This window comes from Monodon monoceros, unplaced genomic scaffold (assembly GCF_005190385.1).
Source record: "Monodon monoceros isolate NGI ecotype Baffin Bay Population unplaced genomic scaffold, NGI_Narwhal_1 Super_Scaffold_21, whole genome shotgun sequence".
In the NCBI taxonomy this organism is placed as follows: Eukaryota; Metazoa; Chordata; class Mammalia; order Artiodactyla; family Monodontidae; genus Monodon; species Monodon monoceros.
In genome coordinates, this window is record NW_021703778.1 from 33,558,599 (window position 1) to 33,578,790 (window position 20,192).

At 53.2% G+C, this 20,192-nt stretch overlaps 1 protein-coding gene across 1 annotated transcript in view; it reads left to right on the forward strand.

Moving 5' to 3' along the window:
• CEMIP (cell migration inducing hyaluronidase 1) overlaps positions 1–18,279 on the forward strand; it is a 75,153-nt gene extending 56,874 nt beyond the window's left edge. The window contains exons 21-29 of the mRNA XM_029239744.1: positions 509–689; positions 2,089–2,304; positions 5,486–5,697; positions 6,666–6,851; positions 10,636–10,840; positions 11,037–11,123; positions 11,803–11,960; positions 15,123–15,223; positions 16,906–18,279. Of these exons, the coding sequence (XP_029095577.1) occupies positions 509–689; positions 2,089–2,304; positions 5,486–5,697; positions 6,666–6,851; positions 10,636–10,840; positions 11,037–11,123; positions 11,803–11,960; positions 15,123–15,223; positions 16,906–17,033 (1,474 nt within the window). The 3' untranslated portion in view covers positions 17,034–18,279. The remainder of the gene's footprint in view (positions 1–508; positions 690–2,088; positions 2,305–5,485; positions 5,698–6,665; positions 6,852–10,635; positions 10,841–11,036; positions 11,124–11,802; positions 11,961–15,122; positions 15,224–16,905) is intronic.
• The last annotated feature ends 1,913 nt before the right edge of the window (positions 18,280–20,192 follow it).

Consider the following 20,192-nt stretch of genomic DNA (forward strand, 5'->3'; position numbering starts at 1 on the left):
TTTTGTGGTACGCGGGCCTCTCACTGTTGTGGCCTCTCCCGTTGCGGAGCACAGGCTCCGGACGCGCAGGCTCAGCGGCCATGCCTCACGGGCCCATCTGCTCCACAGCATGTGGGATCTTCCCGGACTGGGGCACGAACCCGTGTCCCCTGCATCGGCAGGCGGACTCTCAACCACTGCGCCACCAGGGAAGCCCTGGGGAAATGTTTGTATAGAGGACCGTCTCTCAAACCCCAAGCCAGCAGCTAGACATCCATCTCTCCATCCATCCATCCATCCATCTAATAATTCATCCAGTAATCATTTATTGATATTTACTGTGTCCATAAATGCTCTCTCAGTGAATTAATTAATGCATCAATAATGTTCTGTTAGAGGGGGAGTTTTGGGGGTGGGAATCAGGAATGGTTTACCCAGAAGGTCTCTTACCATCCACCTCGGAGGGTGTAAACAATGTTGAGGCACAACATGGCAATCAGCCTGACATCTGGCTTGCTTAACTCCATAGGAATTTCCCGATCCGAGGAATTCAGTTCTACGACGGCCCCATCAACATCCAGAACTGCACTTTCCGCAAGTTTGCAGCCCTGGAGGGCCGGCACACCAGCGCCCTGGCCTTCCGCCTGAACAATGCCTGGCAGAGCTGCCCCCATAACAACGTAACCGGCATTGCCTTTGAGGACGTCCCGGTGAGTCCTCGAGGCACCAGGGCGAGCTCCCGGCAAACCCAGACCTTGGGCGGTGATTCACAAGTCCCTGCGGGGCCTGGAGTCTGAGCCGTTGCCACCACCGCAGGGGTTGAACATTCTTCTCCAAGCAGGCTGGGCCACGTCCCAGGTCTGTCTGCATCCAAACTGGAAAAGTACAAGTGTAGTTTGCCCCACAGGTCAAGTCTGGGTAAATGCCCCCTTGCCCTCACCCTGTTCAGAACCCACCCAAGCCTCAGAAGGAACTTTCCACTGCCCTCAAGGTTCTGAGGCTCTGGTCCTCCAAGGCTCTTGGGTTCGACCTACCGAGTCTGGTGACCGGGCCACTTCAGTTAGCACAATTCATCTAAAAAAAAAAAAACCCAGCAATTCCCAAAGGAATCGTTGCTGAAGATGCTCTGTTTAATTTCTCCCGGAGAGTGGAACATAAACAGGGCCCTCCTAGCCCTAGGCAGACAACAAGTTAGGAGCCGGGGTGAGGAGGTCAGGACAAAGGGCTGCGCTTTGAGACGAGGCGGGTCCGGGGCTCCTGGTGCCTTTGCTCTGGGTTACAGCTTGCCCAGACCTCCCTTCCTCCTCCAGCCCTCTGCTCCTGCCCTTTCCCTGTCTGCCCAGTTCCTAGCAGCCTGAGGGACAAGATGTGAGACTCAAGTTACTGAACTTCCTTACTCAGGCCACCGAGGGCCTGAAAGAGGTCAGTCATGGAAATCTCCAAGGGCTCATGTTGAAAGACTGACTTCCTGAAACACACCGCACACTCTCACACACGTTCTCTCTCCCGCATATCCACGCGACGTGTGTGTGTGCGTTTATTATACATGTATATGTACTTTCTCATACATTCACTGCCACTCAGCCTCATTCCACATACACACACTCACACACACACATTCACTCACACCCACTCACACACACACGCATGCACACACACCCTCAGACACACACCATCCACGCACACACGTGTGTGCACACACACGCACTCACACGCGCTCATGCACACACACGTACACACATTCACACCCACTCGCGCGCGCACACACACACTGTCACACGCACACACTCCTGTACCTGCCTCCCCATCCCTGCAGTGTTTTGAGCCACGTATTAGAGCTCTCTCCAGGGTCACACGCAGCAGCCAACCCTCCAGTGCGCAGAGGCCAGAATAACGTGCTGGGTCTGAGAGCTGAGGCACAGTGGACGTTTGGCTGTTTCTCTGGCTCCGTCCGAGAGCTCAGCCATGCGCTGTCGTGTGCTGCCCCGGAGCATCTTTGGTTTGGCTGGTTTGTAATGTCTGGAAATCGGAAACTTCGCCCTGGCCTGACAACAGCTGCTACTTCCCTTCACCTTCTGGTCCAGCCTCACATTCCTGGGCTGTGTTTAGATTACTTCCAGAGTGTTCTTCGGAGAGCCTGGGCCTTGGTTCAACCAGCTGGATATGGACGGGGACAAGACGTCAGTGTTCCATGACGTGGATGGCTCCGTGTCCGAGTACCCTGGGTCCTACCTCACCAAGGACGACAACTGGCTGGTCCGGCACCCAGACTGCATCAGCGTTCCGGACTGGAGAGGCGCCATCTGCAGCGGGCGCTACGCACAGGTGGGGATGCAGGGCATACCCCTCAGTGTCACCAGTCGCTCACTCATGGGACAAGCACTGAGTGAGAGCCTGCTGCGTGCCTGCCTCTGTGCCAGGCCACAAAGGGACATAGGTTTCTTCTTCATTCTTCTTTCTTTCTTTTTATTTTTTTCTGGTAGCCCAGTAGGATTTTCAAAAAGTCCAAGTGAAAACACTTTGTAAGCAGAATGCTTAGAAAAAGAAGTCAGACTTTGGCACCTAGTAACTGTGTGACCTTGGGCAAGTCACCTAAACTCTTGGAGTGTCAATTTCCTCATCTGTAAAATCAGGATAATAGTTGAACCCTTTTAATGAGCACGTAGAGTGCTTTACCAGCCCTCTCCACCAGAAATACAGTGCAAGCCGTCCGGGTGATCTTAAATGTTCTAGTAGCCACGTTGAAAAGGCAAAAGAAATGGCTGAAATCTATTTTAATAATAGACTTTGTTAAACTCAATATATTCAAAATACTGTCATCTCAACATGTAATCCGTATAAAAAAATCATTAACGAGGCACTTTACATTCATATGTTTTTCCTGTTCTAAGTCTTCGAAACTCCCTGCATATTTTATACTTATAGCCCACTCAATTTGGATTCAAATTTTCTACAATTAAAGTAAAAGCTAGTCCTACCAAAACAATAAAGCTATGTTTAATTATTTAGCTGGAAAACTATTTTACCCCACTTTTGGTTGGAAATTTAAATTAATTAAAATGAGATTTAAAGTTTGGGTCCTCAGCCACACCGGCCACATTTGCAGTGCCCAGTGGCCACATGGGACATCAGGCTGAGTCAGTGCCTGGAATGTGAAAATATGAGTTACTGTAGCATTGTTACTGGTGTTATGTGGAAGGAGAGCTGAGGACTAGATGAGCAAGGGGAGAGAGCCCCCGAGGAAACGAAGAGCTGTCAGATCAGGAGGGAAGCGCGTGAGCCCAGTGACCCCCGAAGGGGCAGGAAAACGTAGGAATGAGGAATCCTCACAACCATCCCGCCGGCAGGCATTCCTCTCACCGCTGTGGGCAGCAGCATCCCGAGCATTAGGAAAGAGAGAAAGGTGGACTTCCCTGGTGGTCCAATGGTTGAGACTCCATGCTTTCACTGCAGGGGACCTGGGTTCGATCCCTCAGGGAACTGAAATCCCACAAGCCCCGAGGCACGGCCCCTCCGCAAAAAAGAGAAAAGAGCTAAAAGTGATTTCGGGTCTGGGGAGGGACGGGGCAGGGGGCTAGTGCCAGTGAAGGGGAAGGGCCATGGGGGGCAAGGTGGGCCCCTGGAGGCGGGGCCGTGCTGGGAGCGGGTGCCAGCGGAGGCGGGAGGGATCGTTAGCAGGAGGGGGGCACAGAGGAAGGCAGGGGCCCGGGGCAGGGAGGTCCAGGGTATTTCTTTCCACAGTAGAAGGGGAGGTCATGCAGTGAGAGGGCAGAGAGCGGGCCTGAGCTGGGTGGCCCGCAGAGAGTGATCAGGTTGGGAAGAGGTGCCGTGGAGACTGGAAGATGCTGACAGGCGTGCGGAAGGAGTGCCAGGTGGTGCTGCAAACCCAGTGGAGACTGTAGACGGAGCATGGAAGGGGCACCGTTCTTCCTGGCTGCAGGACTTTCTCAGCCCTGCTCCAGAGCCCTGCAGAGGAGGCGGACCCGTGGAATGATCCAGGCCGAGGCATCTGCTGCATGGGTGGGCAGGGCAAGGGATTTGATGCTACGGGAGCGAGTGGTTGACCTGATGGTCTAGGGCAGATAAGAAGGGAAGTAGAGTCAGAAGGAGCTGACAGATTGGGGTCATGACCTGAATAACTAAAGGCTGACCAAACCCTTAAGGCTTGCAGGCACACTGCGGGCCTTATAGCATCCCTGATTCAAGGGCGAGACATCCCATGTGGAGCCTTGATCCTGAGCTTCCCTCCCACCCTTTCTTTCTGATACATCGCTTATTTTCTGCCAAAAGGGGCTAATTGTTAGTTAGAGCTTGCAGGTTACCATACCTGGCTACTGGTGAATTATTATTAATAATCTCCTCCCTCCACTTTGCAGCTTACAAAAGGCTTTACTATACCTTTAAATTCTTATACCCATGACACCGCCATACTAGGGCAGGGTTGAAGTTTCTCTTCCCATTTTATATGTGATACAACTAGAGGGGAAGATAACCCCTTTCCAAGGGCACATTATTGCATCTTGATGCGATGGTCTCTCTTGGCCACAGCTACGGGGATGTCACCTAATGAAATGGGACAGGTCCTAAAACGGGACACAGTGTTTTATTTATTTTGACGAATGTTTTATTGAAGTAGAGTTGATTTCCAGTGCTGTGCCAATCTCTGCTGTACAGCAAAGTGACTCAGTTATACACATACAGACATTCTTTTTTCTTATATTCTTTTCCATTATGGTTTATCCCAGGATATTGACTATAGTTCCCCGTGCTATACAGTAGGACCTTGTTGTTTATCTATTCTAAATATAATAGTTTGCGTCTGCCAACCCCAAACTCCCAGTCCATCCCTCTCCCTCCCTCCCTTCCCCTTGGCAACCACAGGTCTGTTCTCTATCAGGACACAGTCTTTTAAACCAAGGGTGGCCCAAATCATCCAGGCTCTTTTGGTTTGTCCCTTGGACTCAGTGGCTGACAGTCTTGCTTTCATATTTGTCTCTGAAATGAGATGCCATTCATCCCCCGGTGTGCACTGATAGCCACATGGACTGGCCACACAGGCCAGACACTGAGAATCAGAGGGGGAAGTAGGCAACACATCAGGCTCTTTCTCAAATACAGACAGGACAGCAGCCGGTTAAAGGGGAGTTGCATTTGCAGCAGAAGTGTCGTAAAACTCTCTCCCTTCCTCCTCTTTCCTGATACCCCTCCTTTTCCAAAACTCGCTGGCTGTTAAGCAGCCTCCCCTCAAGTCGCCACTGGGCTCTCTACACTGGTTTTGAAGATGTGCGGAAAGCGTTAGCTGGATTGCACAGCACGGCGCAGACTGCACTCACCAGCAGAAAGATGCCCCCTTATTTGGCCTTCTTTCATTCAAGCTTTCTAAAAAGGGCTCTGTGAAGAGAAAGTCCTTTTGCGAGTGTAGTCTGTAGTCAGATGCTAACCAGACGCTCTTGGAGTAATCCCTTGTCATTGCCTCATTGTGTGTTTCCTCTCTGGGCTTTAAAAGATGTACATTCAGGCCTACAAGACCAGTAATCTGCGAATGAAGATCATCAAGAATGACTTCCCCAGCCACCCTCTCTACCTGGAGGGGGCTCTGACCAGGAGCACCCACTACCAGCAGTACCAGCCCGTCATCACCCTGCGGAAGGGCTACACCATCCACTGGGACCAGACAGCCCCTGCCGAGCTCACCATCTGGCTCATCAACTTCAACAAGTGAGTGGGTGCCTGGCCAGGAGCAGTGTGACATGGGGACAGCTGCTCTGGCTGAGCTCAAAGCATCAGTGATAACGATGCCTCGTTGCAAAGCCCCGGGCTTCCCGCTCGCAGACCCTCAGGCTCGCCCACGTCATCCCTGCACGAGGATGGATCTAGACGTGACATCACTCAGTGGTTAAGAATCAGAAGACCTGGGTTGAGCCCCCGTTCTGGGCGTGGGTGACCCCGGGCAGGGCATCTCACCCCTGGGAACCTTAGTTCCTTCATCTAGGAGATGGGGATAGTCTTACTCTGCAGAGCTGCAATGGGGATCGAGTGGGACAGTGTTTGGCAGGCGTTTCACCCAGGACCTGGCTTTACGAAGGGCTCAGTACGTGGTCAAAAATCCCTGGTGGCTCTTGTTACCATTTTATGGGGGGGGAAGGGGGCGGGAACAAGGCTCTGCGAGGTAGAGGGATTAAGCTGAGGGCATCTGGAGAGAGCTTCATGTATTTACATTCACGTATTTTCTATGCACGTCGTTAACTTGCCACAGTAGTCCCGTGAGACAGACATTTATCAGTTGCAGAAAATGTTACCCGAAGAGCTGAAATGCGCCCCACAGTCAGGCTGGACCAGGAAGGGGCTGAACCCAGGTCTTACAGATCCTGGCTCTTTCACTCCAGCCCTATTGAAAGAACGTTCATTTTTCTTTCCCCCAGCCAACGATCCACATAGAGCACCCAATGCAGGCCCTGGGGACGCCCCACCGACCCCTCTCCTTCACTGCAGTCACCGTTTCTCCCTCTCTCCTTGAACACTTTGTGACACAGTCATTACCAACAGCAAGCATTCTTTCAAAAATTCCCACTGGAAAGTGGAAGTGCCATTTGGTGGAGAACGCTTTGGCCTCTGGCCAAGGCACACGAGGAGGCCCTGTGGCCTGGACATCCTCGCTTGTAACCTGACTGCACTTCCGATTCTAGGGGCGACTGGATTCGAGTGGGGCTCTGCTACCCCCGGGGCACCACCTTTTCTATCCTCTCGGATGTTCACAATCGCCTGCTGAAGCAAACGTCCAAGACGGGCATCTTCGTGAGGACGTTGCAGATGGACAAAGTGGAGCAGAGCTACCCTGGCAAGAGCCACTATTACTGGGACGAGGACTCTGGGTGAGGAGCCCCCTCTTGGCTGCAGGAAAGTGGTCGTTCTCATGCTGTCCCCCGGCCTTTCCAATAATCCTCAGACCTGCCATGCAGTTGGTGCTGGTTAACGCAGGATCCTTTCCTAGGCACTTCTATTCTCAGACAGTTTGTGCCATCCCCCAATGACATTTTTAAAGCTGTGACGCTTTGGGAGTAAAGTAAGCACTCTATTAATATACACATGGATTGTAGTGAATATACCTGTTTCAGGGGGAAAAAAAAGGGAAAGGAGTGAATCTTAGAACTGAGAAAATGTGGTACAGGACCTCGATTCCGTACAACTCAGTCGGAGCACATGCTAGCATCCCTAATTTAGGGATGGGCAGGGACTTCCCCGGCGGCCCAGTGGTTGAGACTCCCCGCTTCCACTGCAGGGGACACAGGTTTGAGCCCTGGTTGGGGAACTAAGATCCCGTGTGCCGCGCAGTGCGGCCAAAAAAAAAAAAAAAAAAAAAAAATTAGAGATGGTCAAAGAAGGTACAGGATAAATAGGAATGCCTTGCTCCAGGGACACCGCACAAACTTGGCGCGGCTAGTTTTGAGCTCACACCTATCTGTAACCAAAATCCTCCCCCTTTTGCTGAACTGCACTAGGTTCTATTCAGCAGGGGTCTAATGGGGACAGAGTACTGTCCCCGGAGACAGTGAGCTATTTGGTCGCCTCCCCTGAAAAGAGTATTCTAACATCTGCAGAATGCCAGCACGTCTCCAAAGCGGTGAAGCTGTTGCTAGCCAGCCCTCCGGGGACTAAGGGTAAAGGACTGTTTTATGGCCATTTTTTCCATTCTTGTAGTGAAATCAAGGGTAATGAGATAGACAGAAGATGCTTAGACATATCTATAAAGGTAGGGCTTTATCGGTTTGATTAAAGGAAAATTCAAATTTGAAAGTCAGAAGCGTAAGTAAAAATGTTGGGGGGCTTCCCTGGTGGCGCAGTGGTTGAGAGTCCGCCTGCCGATGCAGGAGACGCAGGTTCGTGCCCCGGTCCGGAAGGATCCCACATGCCGCGCAGCGGCCGGGCCCGTGAGCCATGGCCGCTGAGCCTGCGCTCCGCAACGGGAGAGGCCACAGCAGTGAGAGGCCCGCGTACCGCAAAAAAAATAAAATAAAAAAATAATAATGTTGGGGTTGGGGAAGCAGCAAGTAGCACCCCTTTTCCCACATTAGTTCTAAGCCAGTGGTGGAGCAGGCACGACAGCAGGTGAGGAAGGAACTGTCTGTCCTACTGATGATGGAGCTGCTGGGGAACAGATCTTCCCAATGCTGTCCCCGAGTGCACCTACCCAGTCCCAGGCAGCCCTGAGCAACCGAGGCCCCCCACTCAGAGCCCAACTCCCAAAACTTAGGGTGCAGGGGGAGCAGACCAGAGTCCGCCTCTCTACAGGCTGACCTATGTACCCCCATCCAGCAACCACACGAGTCACTCCACTTCCCCTGGGAAGACATCAGTGAGGGGATGGGCCGGGGCCAGGAGTGTTTAGAAAAACCCTTCCATGTGAAAACCAGAGGGGGAATTAAATATCCTTCATACAACAGCAGAAACGATCAATATTATGATTTTAAAAATGGTAATAAGGTGAAAGTCTTCATAGCACCACCTGTGCATGATTTCTTCTTTTATCGATAGGATCGTGAGAATTGGGATGTTGCAAAGGTGTGAATTTTTCAGACGGAAACGGCCACTGAACAAGTTGAACCTTTTTGATCAACACATTTAAAAATTTGCGATTTTCCCCCTTTAAGCAGATTTTGCTGCTTAATTCAACGTTTTGTTGGTGGCTTAGTTAATCATACCTATTGATTATTATGCTGCGCTTTAATTCAATGGTAGCCTTAGGGACTGTGGGCTGGGTTACAGGATGTCTGTTGCCTGTGTAAGAGCCCAGAGTCTTGGGCTTTGTGAATTCTTGGGCTGTTTTCATGATCTTTCTGCCTTACAAATGTGTTGCTCTTTCTTACTCACATTCAGAGCACCTGCTTTCAATGGCTACCTTCTATTCTGCTGTGGCCTAGGACACTTGATAAGCAGCTTGTTATAATTGGGGGTAAAATAAAAAGTAAGTAGGCTACAAGTGAAGGGGTCCCGAAGTGTGAAATATATTTCACACCCTGAGTCACCTCTGTAAATCCTTCAAGGTTAAAAAAAAAACCACTCGGGTGATTTCATCTGTGTCCTGGAGTTTGCCAGATGCCACCTAAGCGAGGTATTGCTAAACTATACGTAAGTGTAGGATTCAGGTGCACGGCCATCAGTAGGGCTGCTCTGAAATACTACCTGGTCACAGCCAGGATTTGAGCCCAGGCTTACTGACGCCAGGGCTTCCCAGTCCAGCTGACTAGGACACATCCATGTCGAAGGTGAGGATTAGGGAGGGCAGCTGCTGTCTGGAAAATAAGGAGTGGGAGCTAGATGGTCTTCTAGTGCCCTCCAGTTTGGATAATTTGATATACCATGACAGCGGGGAAACCTGAACACTGATAGTCTTGTGCAGAAGCCCTAGGAACAGAGGCTCTGGGTCTCTTTCCGGGGTTTTGCTCATGACCTTGTCCCCTGGGGTGGTTTCTGACCTTGTGTGGGAGAGCCTCTGGTGGAGAAATGATGACAGGCAGCACTGAACGGGCTTTCTCCTAAGCAGCTCAAAGCTTCCCCCGCCCCATGCAGAGCAGGGAATGCAGAGGAAGAAGCTCTGTTCTCAGCCGGGGCGAGAGATCCCCCAGCAGCTCTTCCATACGAACACTATATTCTATTCAAGGGTTGCTTGATGTCAAGAAACGTAAAACCACTCAAGTGAACTCAAACAAAGTGGAGGTGTTCCTGAGAGGGAAGCAGGGCATCTTCAGGAAGTCATCCCAGCTGGGCTTCCTGGGCTCCTGTGCTGAAAACAGCCAAGCCCTAGGGACCAGATGGCCCACCCAGTTCTGCTTCCCACTTTCTCCTCACATTCACACACGTTCCCTTGGTGAGCATTTTCCTCACCAGGCACAGGGTTGGGATGGAAAATCCCAGCTCTGTCCCCTTTGTGCTGTGTGGTCCTGGCAAGTCACTTCACTTCTCTGAGCCATTGGGATCTGAGAAATTGGGATGATAACAGTGCCTGCTGGACTGGATTGTCTGAGGATTAAATGAGATAATATGTCAGTTTACAGCATGTGCATAGCATGGCATAGAGTACGTGCTCAGAAAATGAAAAGTGTCAGTGTTAGCTTTTTCTTCAATGCATTTGTTTTTAATTTCTCCAACCACATAAAACCTTGTGGTAGGACTTCCCAGGTAGCATAGTGGTTAAGAATCCACCTGCCAATGCAGGGTACACGGGTTCGAGCCCTGGTCCGGGAAGATCCCACATGCCACAGAGTAACTAAGCCCATGAGCCACAACTACTGAGCCTGGGCCCTAAAGCCCACGAACCACAACTACCGAGCCCGCGTGCTGCAACTACTGAAACCCGCGTGCCTAGAGCCCGTGCTCCGCAAGAGAAGCCACCGCAATGAGAAGCCCACGCACCACAATAAAGAGTAGCCCCTGCTCGCCGCAACTAGAGAAAGCCCCCGCGCAGCAACGAAGACCCAACGCAGCCAAAAAAAAAATAAAATTAAAAACAAACCCCAAAAAACCTTGCGGTAGACACATCCATTTTGTAGGGCCCACCGGCTGTAATCACTGTGGCCAGCACGTAGTTCTGGGTAAATGCCTTTGGGGGAGGAGGGTGTGGACACCAAAGGGAACCACCCACTCTGCTCCTGTGCACAGGCTGCTTTTCCTGAAGCTGAAAGCTCAGAACGAGAGAGAGAAGTTCGCCTTCTGCTCTGTGAAAGGCTGTGAGAGAATAAAGATTAAAGCTCTGATCCCAAAGAACGCCGGCGTCAGCAACTGCGCGGCCACAGCCTACCCCAAGTTCGCGGAGAGGGCCGTCGTGGACGTGCCGATGCCCAAGAAGCTCTTTGCTTCTCAGCTGGTGAGTGGCCGACAGCGAGCCCGGGCCCTCCGAGGGGGCCCAGACCCCATCAGCGTCCTCTCCAGACATCTTCTCCGCTCCTTAGACCGTCTCCCGTGACCGGGGGTCGGGGGCAGTGAGGGGGAAGACCACCCATCGGGCCGTACACTTGACTCCACAAACCTGACAGCCACACTGGGTTTTGTTTATTTTCCAGACGACCAAGGACCACTTCCTGGAGGTGAAGATGGAAAGTGCCAAGCAGCGCTTCTTCCACCTAACGAACGACTTTGCCTACATCGAAGTAAGCAACCCTCACCCCTGCCCAGAGGGGCTTTGCTCACTGAGACGTGGTGTTAGTTTCCTAGGGCTCTTGTCACAAATGACCGCAAACCCGGTGGCTTAAAACAACAGAAACTTATCCTCTCGCAGTTCACAAGCCAGAAGTCCCAAGTCAAGGTGCTGGCAGGGTTGGTTCCCCCTGGAGGCTCTGAGGGAGGGTCCGTTCCAGGCCTCTTCTAGCCTCTGGTGCTGCCGGCAGCCCTGGATGTTCCTTGGCTGTAGCGGCGTCCCTCCAACCTCTGCCTCTGTCTCACATGGTCTCTCCCCCATGTGTCTGAGCCTTACACCTCCCTCTGCCTGTAGTCCTTATAAGGACATCTGCCACTGGATTTAGGGCCCATCTGAAATCCAGGATGACCTCATCTCAAGATCCTTAACTTAATTACCTCTGCAAAGGCCCTAGTTCCAAATAAGGTCACTTTCACAGGTTGCAGTAGACGTATCTTTGGGGGAGGCCGTCATTCAGCCCACTACAGAGGTTTGCAAGGAACTGACTGAAGTGAGCTTTATGCTTTGAAGAGCCGCACCGGTGACCTCTGTCTTCAGAGTCTGCGTGGGAACCCCCCGGCGCAGGAGAACCTCGGGGCTCTGCTGCCTTTGGGACCCCCCGCATCACACTGTGTGCTGCTTGTTGTCTGCAGGTGGATGGGAAGAAGTACCCGAGCTCGGAGGATGGCATCCAGGTGGTGGTAATTGACGGGAGACAAGGGCACGTGTTGAGCCAAGCCAGCTTCAGGACCGCCATCCTGCAGGGCATCCCGTGGCAGCTCTTCAATTACGTGCTGGCCATCCCCGACAAGTGAGTGTGCGTCTCTGCGTCGGGAACTGGCCGATGGCGCCGCAGACCCCTGCCCGAGTCCCCCTCCCTGTCCCTGAGACCTTCAGCACAGTCCGGTCTGAGAAGGCTTGGGGAGTGTCCACGGTCTGCCCACACATCATGGGTGCTGGCTGGGAAGCTTCCCTGCCTGGTGCCTCTCCCTTTGGGGCCAGGGCCATGGTGAATGTAGGTCAGGCTGAGGCGGACGGTCTACCCAGCTACAAATGGGAAGCCTGCCCTGGCCCTGTGCCCCCATCATGACCCACTCTCGCGGCATGAGCTCATCCCCTCCCATACTTTCAATATGATCCAAATGCTGGTGGCTTTTGGGAATCTCCAGCCCAGATCTCCCTCTGAAACACCAGATACTTTTAATCCAACTGCAACTTGGACCATGCCACCTGGATGTCTCCTATGGAACTGAATTCTCATCATTTCTTTTCTTTTCTTTTTTTTTTTAACCCCCAAAACCAGTCACTCCCCTTTTCCACGTTTCGGTGAAACCATCATCTTCCGTCCGGGCAGCTAGATGAGAGTCTGGGCATCGTGCTGGGGCTCTTGTCTTTCTTCTGTTTCGCCACCACCACGCCCTATAACCACATCCTGTGAACCCTACCTGCATCGTTGCTCTCCTGCTAGGTACCCTGCGGCATCCTCTGCATCGCTGCTCTGTCTGGGGCCTCCCTGTCTGCCACCCACACCGTCGGCAGTCACCCAGCAGGCTCCCTTGTCCAGCCTCCCCCTCGCGAATCCACCCACCATACTGGGGGGTTGAGCTTCTTAAATACATGTACCTCCTGTCCCCTTCCTAGAAATCTTTGGTAATTCCCCTTCCACCTTCCATATCTAACTCACATATCACCTCTTTGGTGAGGTCTCTTCCAATCCAACCAAAAAGTTCTACCTACCCCCCGCACCCATAGGACCAGTGGACATATCTACTCCCGCATCTAGGGTATGGACTTCTTGATGTGGGGACCATATCTAACTCATATTTACATTCCTAGTATAATGGGTGGAGAATTCACTCCAAAGCCACAACCTGGCATAGCAGACAGTCTAAGCGCTTAACGTGGTACCTGTCATATAGGAGGTGCTTGGTAAATATTTATTGACGAAAACAAATGTACTACTTCCCAGATGCCGCATGATGGGCATGACTTGAACTAGACTCTTATGTGAGATTCCAAAGAATGGGGCTTTGCTTAACCACCTTTTGTCTCCACTCTCTTCCCCCATCACAAGCTTCTTTAGCCTGACATTTTCACGTGCAGATTCATACAGAAGGACCAGATTTGCCAGTTTGGGGAAACACATGATCACTTAGAGATTTTTAGTTTTCGTGCCTTTTGGGGCCAAAGGACTTTTTCTGGAAATGAAACAGGATGCAGAAGCCTGGAATAAGAAACTGAAATGCGGAGCTGCTCTGTTTAGAAGCAGGGGTGAGAGGCGTGGGACTACCCCATGCAGGGCTGCTTTCAGCCCGTGCTGCGGCCCTGGTGCACCTTGCCAAGTACCTGGTGTGAGCCGTGCCCTGGGTTGGCACTGGGTACCCAGATAGGAATTGGGCACCACCAGACCCCGCTCTGACCTCTGGGAAAGCGGCAGTGGATGGGGCAAGGCAGGTCCTGCCCCACTGTCACCGCAGGCCCAAGCCAGGCCGCCCCCCCTTCCACCCACTCCACAGGGCCAGCCTTGCCCCAGGGTCCCAGGGCAAGAAGGAGGCCACTGCTCGCACCCAAACCTTCAGGGATGGTTCCCAGGGGCTGTCTCTGCCCAGCCACCCCGTGGGGACCTCCGTACTGACAGGTCAGGGGCTTGGAGGGCATGAGATGCCCATACGAGACAGAGAGGGACACCTGAAGTGTGCAGGCAGCTTCTGGGTGCTGTCAGGAGGCTGGGCGCACGAGAAGCTCTGTCTCCCTGTCCCGCCCCTGGGAGCCCCGTCTGGAGGGCATGACCTTTGTTTGAGTCCAGCCCAGCAAGAAGGCTTAACTGAGCCAAAGGGATGTTAGCTTTTCTTCTGAACAGGAACAGAGCCTGAATCCAAAGTTGAGGATGTGTTTGCGATGCTCCCTGTCTCCTTAACAGGCACAAATCCCTCTGCTTTCCTGAAGAGCCAGACGCAGTCCCCAGCTCGCTTCCCCTCTGTTCCTACTGCACCCAAGCTCTTTGCCTCTTAAGAGCTTGCCTTCTGCTCCCAATGGGACCCAAATGGGGGTAACAACAGCTTCCAGAATCCTATACAGTTCTTCCATGTCTGGACTGTGGTCTGTGGTTACAGGATTCCTCTGAGCTGCAAACTAGAAGCCCCAGTCGGGCCTCTGCCCCTGTTTCTATTCCTGGGGGAGGTGTGCACTTCCTGCCGTCTGGTCCAGCAGGCTGAGTCTGCCACCACGACGGCGGCTGTTTTCCCAGCACTTTGGCCTGAATGCAACCAGGGCAGGGGAATAGAGACTCTTTGCTCCCAAGCTGGGCTTTTGCAAGTCAGGACCTTCAGGCTGGGCATGCCCATTGCTCCAGGCCTCTGCCTCCGCCCAGGCACCAGGCACGGCTTCCCCTTTGGCAGGTCCTCTCAGATACTTGGTAACTATTTGCCTCCATCACCCGCTTTGTAAAATGGAACGGTAACACCGTCCTGCCTGAGCGGAAGGGAGGATGTGAACCTAAGGGGTTAACCCTCCTCCGAGCACAGGGTGACTCCCCACTCTGGCTTCTCCCAGCACCATGTCTCCATCTTGTCCTGCTCAAACAGGGTTTGCATATTTAAGTGAAGAGATGCGTGCTGCGGTCGTTTGTGTGCCCGGCCCCGTCGTAGGTGCTGGCCCCCAGATGGGGTGCTCTGCGTACCTGCTCTGTCCTCTGTGGGGACAGACAGGGAGCAGCAGGGAGCTGAGAGCAGGCGCAGAGAAGGCCACGGGCACCAACCGCAGCCAGATGTGTGGGAGGGCGTTCAGGATGTGGGTCATCCCATGGAAAGAGCCGGTCAGCTCGGCACGCGGGAGGGGCTGCCCTTCCCCAGTCCCTGGCAGGCCTCTGGGCACTGCTAGCTCGAGTCCCACCAGGCACAGTCCAGCATCCCTCCCAGGGAACCCCCGCATCCAGCTTGTCGTCGAGTCCTCTCATCCATCCCTTCTTGCTCAGCTCCATAGTTCTCATGGCATCGAAGGGAAGATACGTCTCCAGAGGCCCGTGGACTCGAGTGCTGGAAAAGCTCGGGGCAGACAAGGGCCTCAAACTGAAAGGTAAGGGGTGTAGACGGGGCCTTACCCTGACCGTGAATCCAGATGCCCAGTGCGCAGGCTGCTGCTACCCACTGCTGAGACCAGACCACTTTCCCCCCAAACCTGGGTGGGGTCTCAGAATCCTCAACACAACTAGTGGTCTGCAGCTGTGTGTGGGCAAGAGGCCACCTTGTCCCCATTCCTGCCCCGCAGCAACAGCATTCCAACTTGTGACCGGACACCGGAAGGAAATTGCTCGAGCTGCTCACCTGTCGACTCAGCAGGTGGCCCTTTTTTTTTTCCACAAAAGTATCAGCAGAAAAGTGGCTCAGTTTGACCCTCCTACCCAGTTCCTGCTACTCCAATCGGCCAGGGGCCCTACGTCTTCTGCAGCTTCCCAGCCCATGGCCAGCATTTGTACAGCCCTTTGCAGTTGGCAAAGCTCTCATTTGAGAATCTCACTTGAGAATCAAGGTCACACAGCTCTTCTGCCATAAAGCCTGGCACAGACCCCTTAGGGAAGACGCCAGCCAGGACAGAAATGTCAGCATTTTATTATCGTCACTGCAGACTGTGATGGGAGAGTCCTGGGGGAGGTCGAGAGGCGAGGCCGAGCAACCCTCCAGATAGATAATAATGATAATGTCCGTTGTAGTTACCATGTAATGCTCAGCCTTGCACCTTGCTGAACATCCAATAACGATCTCAGTTATTCATTAATAACCTGTGTGACAGGTACTGTTATTTCCACACAAGGTGAAGAAACAGAATTAGTTAAGTAATTTAAGGTTAGAATTTGGATCCTTATTTTTTCGAATCCAAAGCCAGCCATCCTTAGTGGCCATGCCATCCTGACTGCAAAACACATCAAAGCTAGCAGCCTATCTGTCACCTGGGACGCTTATCCCAGGCAGCTCTCAGAGAAAAATCAGGAACAGTGAAAGTCCTTCAAACGAGCCAAAAGAGAACACAAGGAAAATAGAAGCATCTTCTCCAGCCTGGTCCTGAAAGCATTTGGGGGCCTCTGTCCTTTAAATTCAGACCCTGTTGCCAAAAGTTGATGAACATAAAGGTGACATAAGTCAAGGGACACTTTCCCAGTGGTGATGGGTATGTGCTGCCTGCCAGGCTGGGCCGTTCCTGAGTGTAGACATGGATCCCCAAGTCCCTCGGACGGGGTCGAGCTCTGAGCTGTGAGCCAGAGGGCCCTGCATGGGGCTCGGGAGTCTAGAGTTCTGGTCTGGGCTGCACCATCTACTAGGTGCCCTTGGGCAAATTCCTCCACTTCTCAGAAATCCCTTCTAAAGCCACAGAATGTTGGAGCTGGGGCAGAAATCTCGTAGATGCATGCCATTATTTGACAGGGACACGGGGCTTCAGAGACGGGCACAGACTCGCTGCTAATTGTAGGGCCAGCTCAAAGGTGGCTGGGGTTCCTGGGAGGTCTCCTGTGGGAACCAGAGAGCACTCTGCACAGGTGGCTGGGAGGCTCAGGTGAGACCCTGTGTGCCCCATACAAACCAATGCCGGGTACCACCAGTAACCAGCCACAAAGCTCTTCCTGGGGGGCGGACAGTCCAGTGTGGCTAGAGGAGGGGGTGCCTGGTACGGGCAGGGGAATGGCGATGGGGAAGCCTGGAAGGTGGTGGCATACAGCCATGCTCTCGTGAAGTTTCTGCTCATGTGACGTCACTGCTTTTCAGAGAAAATGGTATTCGTTGGCTTCAAGGGCAGCTTCCGGCCCACCTGGGTGACTCTGGACACCGAGGACCACCATGCCAAAATCTTCCAAGTTGTGCCCGTCCCCGTGGTGAGGAAGAAGAAGCTGTGAGGACCGCTGCCACCTCAGTGCTGCCCTACAGTGGACTCTGACGGTGGACTCCCGGCAGCCGCCTGGGGCAGCCTGGCTGGTCCCCCAGCCCCTGTCCAGCAGCTGCCAGGGAAGGCCACGTGTCAGCCCTGATGGGCCAAGGGGAGGGTATCAGAGACCCCTGGTGCTGTCACCTGCCCTCACTCAAGTGTCTACCTGCAGCCCCAGGGGCAGTGTTGCTGATGCTGGAAACCTTCTCTTTCCTGCAGCCTCTTGGGTGCTTCTCTCCTATCTGTGCCTCTGCGGTGGGGTGGGGTGTGTGTGTGTGTGTGTGTGTGTGTGTGTGTGTGTGTGTGTGAGGACCGTACGAGGAGACCTGCGCTGCGCTGGCAGCAAAAGTCCACTTTGGCGGGAGCTCTGCCCCAGCTGGGAGGCAGCCTGGAGGGGGTGCTGGGTTGTCCACAGATCCCCATGCTCTCCAGCACGCACATTAGGGTGGTCGGTGTAGGAGGAAGAGCCCTGGTCCTAAGGAAATCTTCATTCCTGTAAGCAAGAACCGACCTCCGCGGGATTCGGAGCTGGCGTGTAGACCGGGATTCCGTCTTCCGTTCACCAAGATGGAACCGGCTACCCTCGGAGAAAGGCGAGCCTGCCTCCGGAGGGGTTCAACCTCTCAGGAGGCTTTGGCACCCAGGTTGGGAGTTGGACTAGGTGACTTTTAAAGGTCCTTTCAGTTCTGAGATGCCAGAACTGCGATGCTGTGGCTTTTCACATTGTGCCCGGAGCCCAGCAATAGGTGAGAACGTTCCTTCCAGCCAACATCCATGATGCTGGGTGCTCCGGGCGTACAGGAGGGAGCGGTGAGAAGCATTGCCTAAGGCAAGGGGCTCGCAGTCTGGTGGAACAGGTGGTTGGGCGTGTGTACCTCTGATGCCAAGCGGAGACAGCCAAGAGAGGTAAAGAGGAGGCCAGAGGCAGTTCCCGGAGGGAAAGAGCTTACGCGCTCGGGTGGTCAGGAAGCTTCCTGCAGTAACGAAGGGCAGGGGCATTTGGGTGGGCGGAGATGAGGCAGCCTCTGGAGTGGTTCCTGCCCACATCTGCCGAAGATGGGTGACTTCAAGGTCGCCCTTTGCCCTCGACTTGCTGGCCACCCGTAATAGAGAAGCGGGCATCAGAGGGGGTGATGGGCTGAGCTCATTATGGCCAGAGCACTGGGTCAGCTGGTCCACCAACCACTCCAAGAGGGGGTGGAGTCAAGTCGAGAAAGGGGAGCTCCTGCATCGGGGGCCCTGAGAGCCCTCGCGGAGCCCCACACGGACACACTCACACCTCAGTGAGCCTGGGGTTTCAGAGCCGGAAAGGACCTTAGGAAAACACCTAGTCCAAAGCCTTCATTGTATGGATGGGACACATGAGACCCCAAGCTGGGGAAGAACCACACGGCCAGGGCAGGGCCAGGACGGGAGCCCCACTGTCCGCACTTACTGCCACACCACACTGCCTCAACAGCCGGCCTGAGTGGCCTCGCGAAACGGGGGCAAGTCCCCTTGAAGGGAAAAAAGATCAGAATAGAAGAGAGAGTTGGCCGATGACTGTTTCTCTCCTGGTCCTCTGCTCGCACAAGGGCGCCCTCCTCTGGGCTGTGGAGGTCCTGCAGCCTCCGCTTGGCTCAAACTACCTGCCCTGCCGAGCCGGCGCCCAGCAGCTGGGGTCACTGCACTGGTGCTACCTGCTTCTGTAGGTCTGCAGGCGCGCCCAGCAGACACGTTTTCGGTGGGCCAGCTAGGTGGCTCCGGGATCTGAAGAGCTTTGGGTCCACCCCAGGCCCTCTCAGTCACTGCCTAATAACCTGCTCTCTCCCTTGCCCACCTTGGAGAGCGCCAGGAGAGCTTCCAGAGAAAGAAAACTCTATCTGTGGCTTATACTCCCTCATGAGACACCAGGGTCGCTCTGGGTCTCGTCCCCTTCCCTGCCCCGACCACAAATTCTTTCCTTCCTTGGCACCATCTGCCCAGCTGCAGCCAATGAGACTCGGCCAAAGGTTCACTGCCCAGGTTGAGCCAGTTGCCAAAGAGGTCTCCCCCACTAGACAGGTCTTTCGCTGCTAGGACGTGACAGTGGGGCTCTGCCGCTTAAGACTTGGCAGCTTCAAAGGCCCGGGTCCCAGGAAGGACCTCTTCCAGGCAGGTCAGAGGCCATGGGGAGGAGAGTTCAATGACCTCGTGTTCTTCCTGTCTATAGTTCTGTTGAGTTTTCCTAAACTCTTAATGCGAGGGTCTCGTACTGTGAACCACTCAGGATGTGATCACTTCAGATGGCCAGGAATGTTGACTGTCTTTGGTTCAGTTCATGGAAAAAAAAAATATCTATTTGAAAATCCTCAGAGTTGTACATATGTCTAACAGTGCAGATCTGTGCATAAAACTTTCCTTCCTAAACCATTCACCAAGAGCCCGTGTCTGGGCATGTTCTTGGTAGCACAAATTTTCTTACTGCTTAGAAAATTGTTCTTGTTGTTCTGTTTGTAAGCCTCAAAATGAGTTAGGCCTTTAAAAAACAAACAAAAAAAAACACTCCTCTGAAATGCTTGTCTTTTTCCTGTTGCCGAAATAGCTGGTCCTTTTTCGGGAATTAGATGTATACAGTGTTTTGTCTGTAAACATTTCTTGTAGGCGTCACCATGAACAAAGATATATTTTCTATTTATTTATTCTGTGTGCACTTCGAGAAGTCATTGTCAGAGAAATGAAGAATTGTCTTAAATGTCATGTTTGGGGGTGTCCTTTGGACCACTTGAAAGGGGTGTGCCCAGGGCCTTCTGCTTGCAGCAGGGGATATCAGCTCTGGTTTGGAAGATCTTGCTGTACCATAGTAAACATACAAAGGATATCATCCACCTGTCTGCTTGTTTTGTTTTCCATTAAAGTGGGCCTCATTTTAAGCCAGAGAGCTACAGAAAATAAGACTGAGGAAATCTCCCTTTGCATCTGCCTCTCACTTCCAAGAACTATTCATGTGTCAGAGTCCTACCTTGTCCTGCCCTAAGGGGGCGCCCACGAGAGCAGGTGGAGATGGTCCTAGGAGAGTGAATATGTCGTTCATGTGGCCGGCCGCATCCAGGATGGACTACGTCCTTCTTACTCCTAAGCCATCAGTAAGCTGTCAGGGCAGCACCCTCTC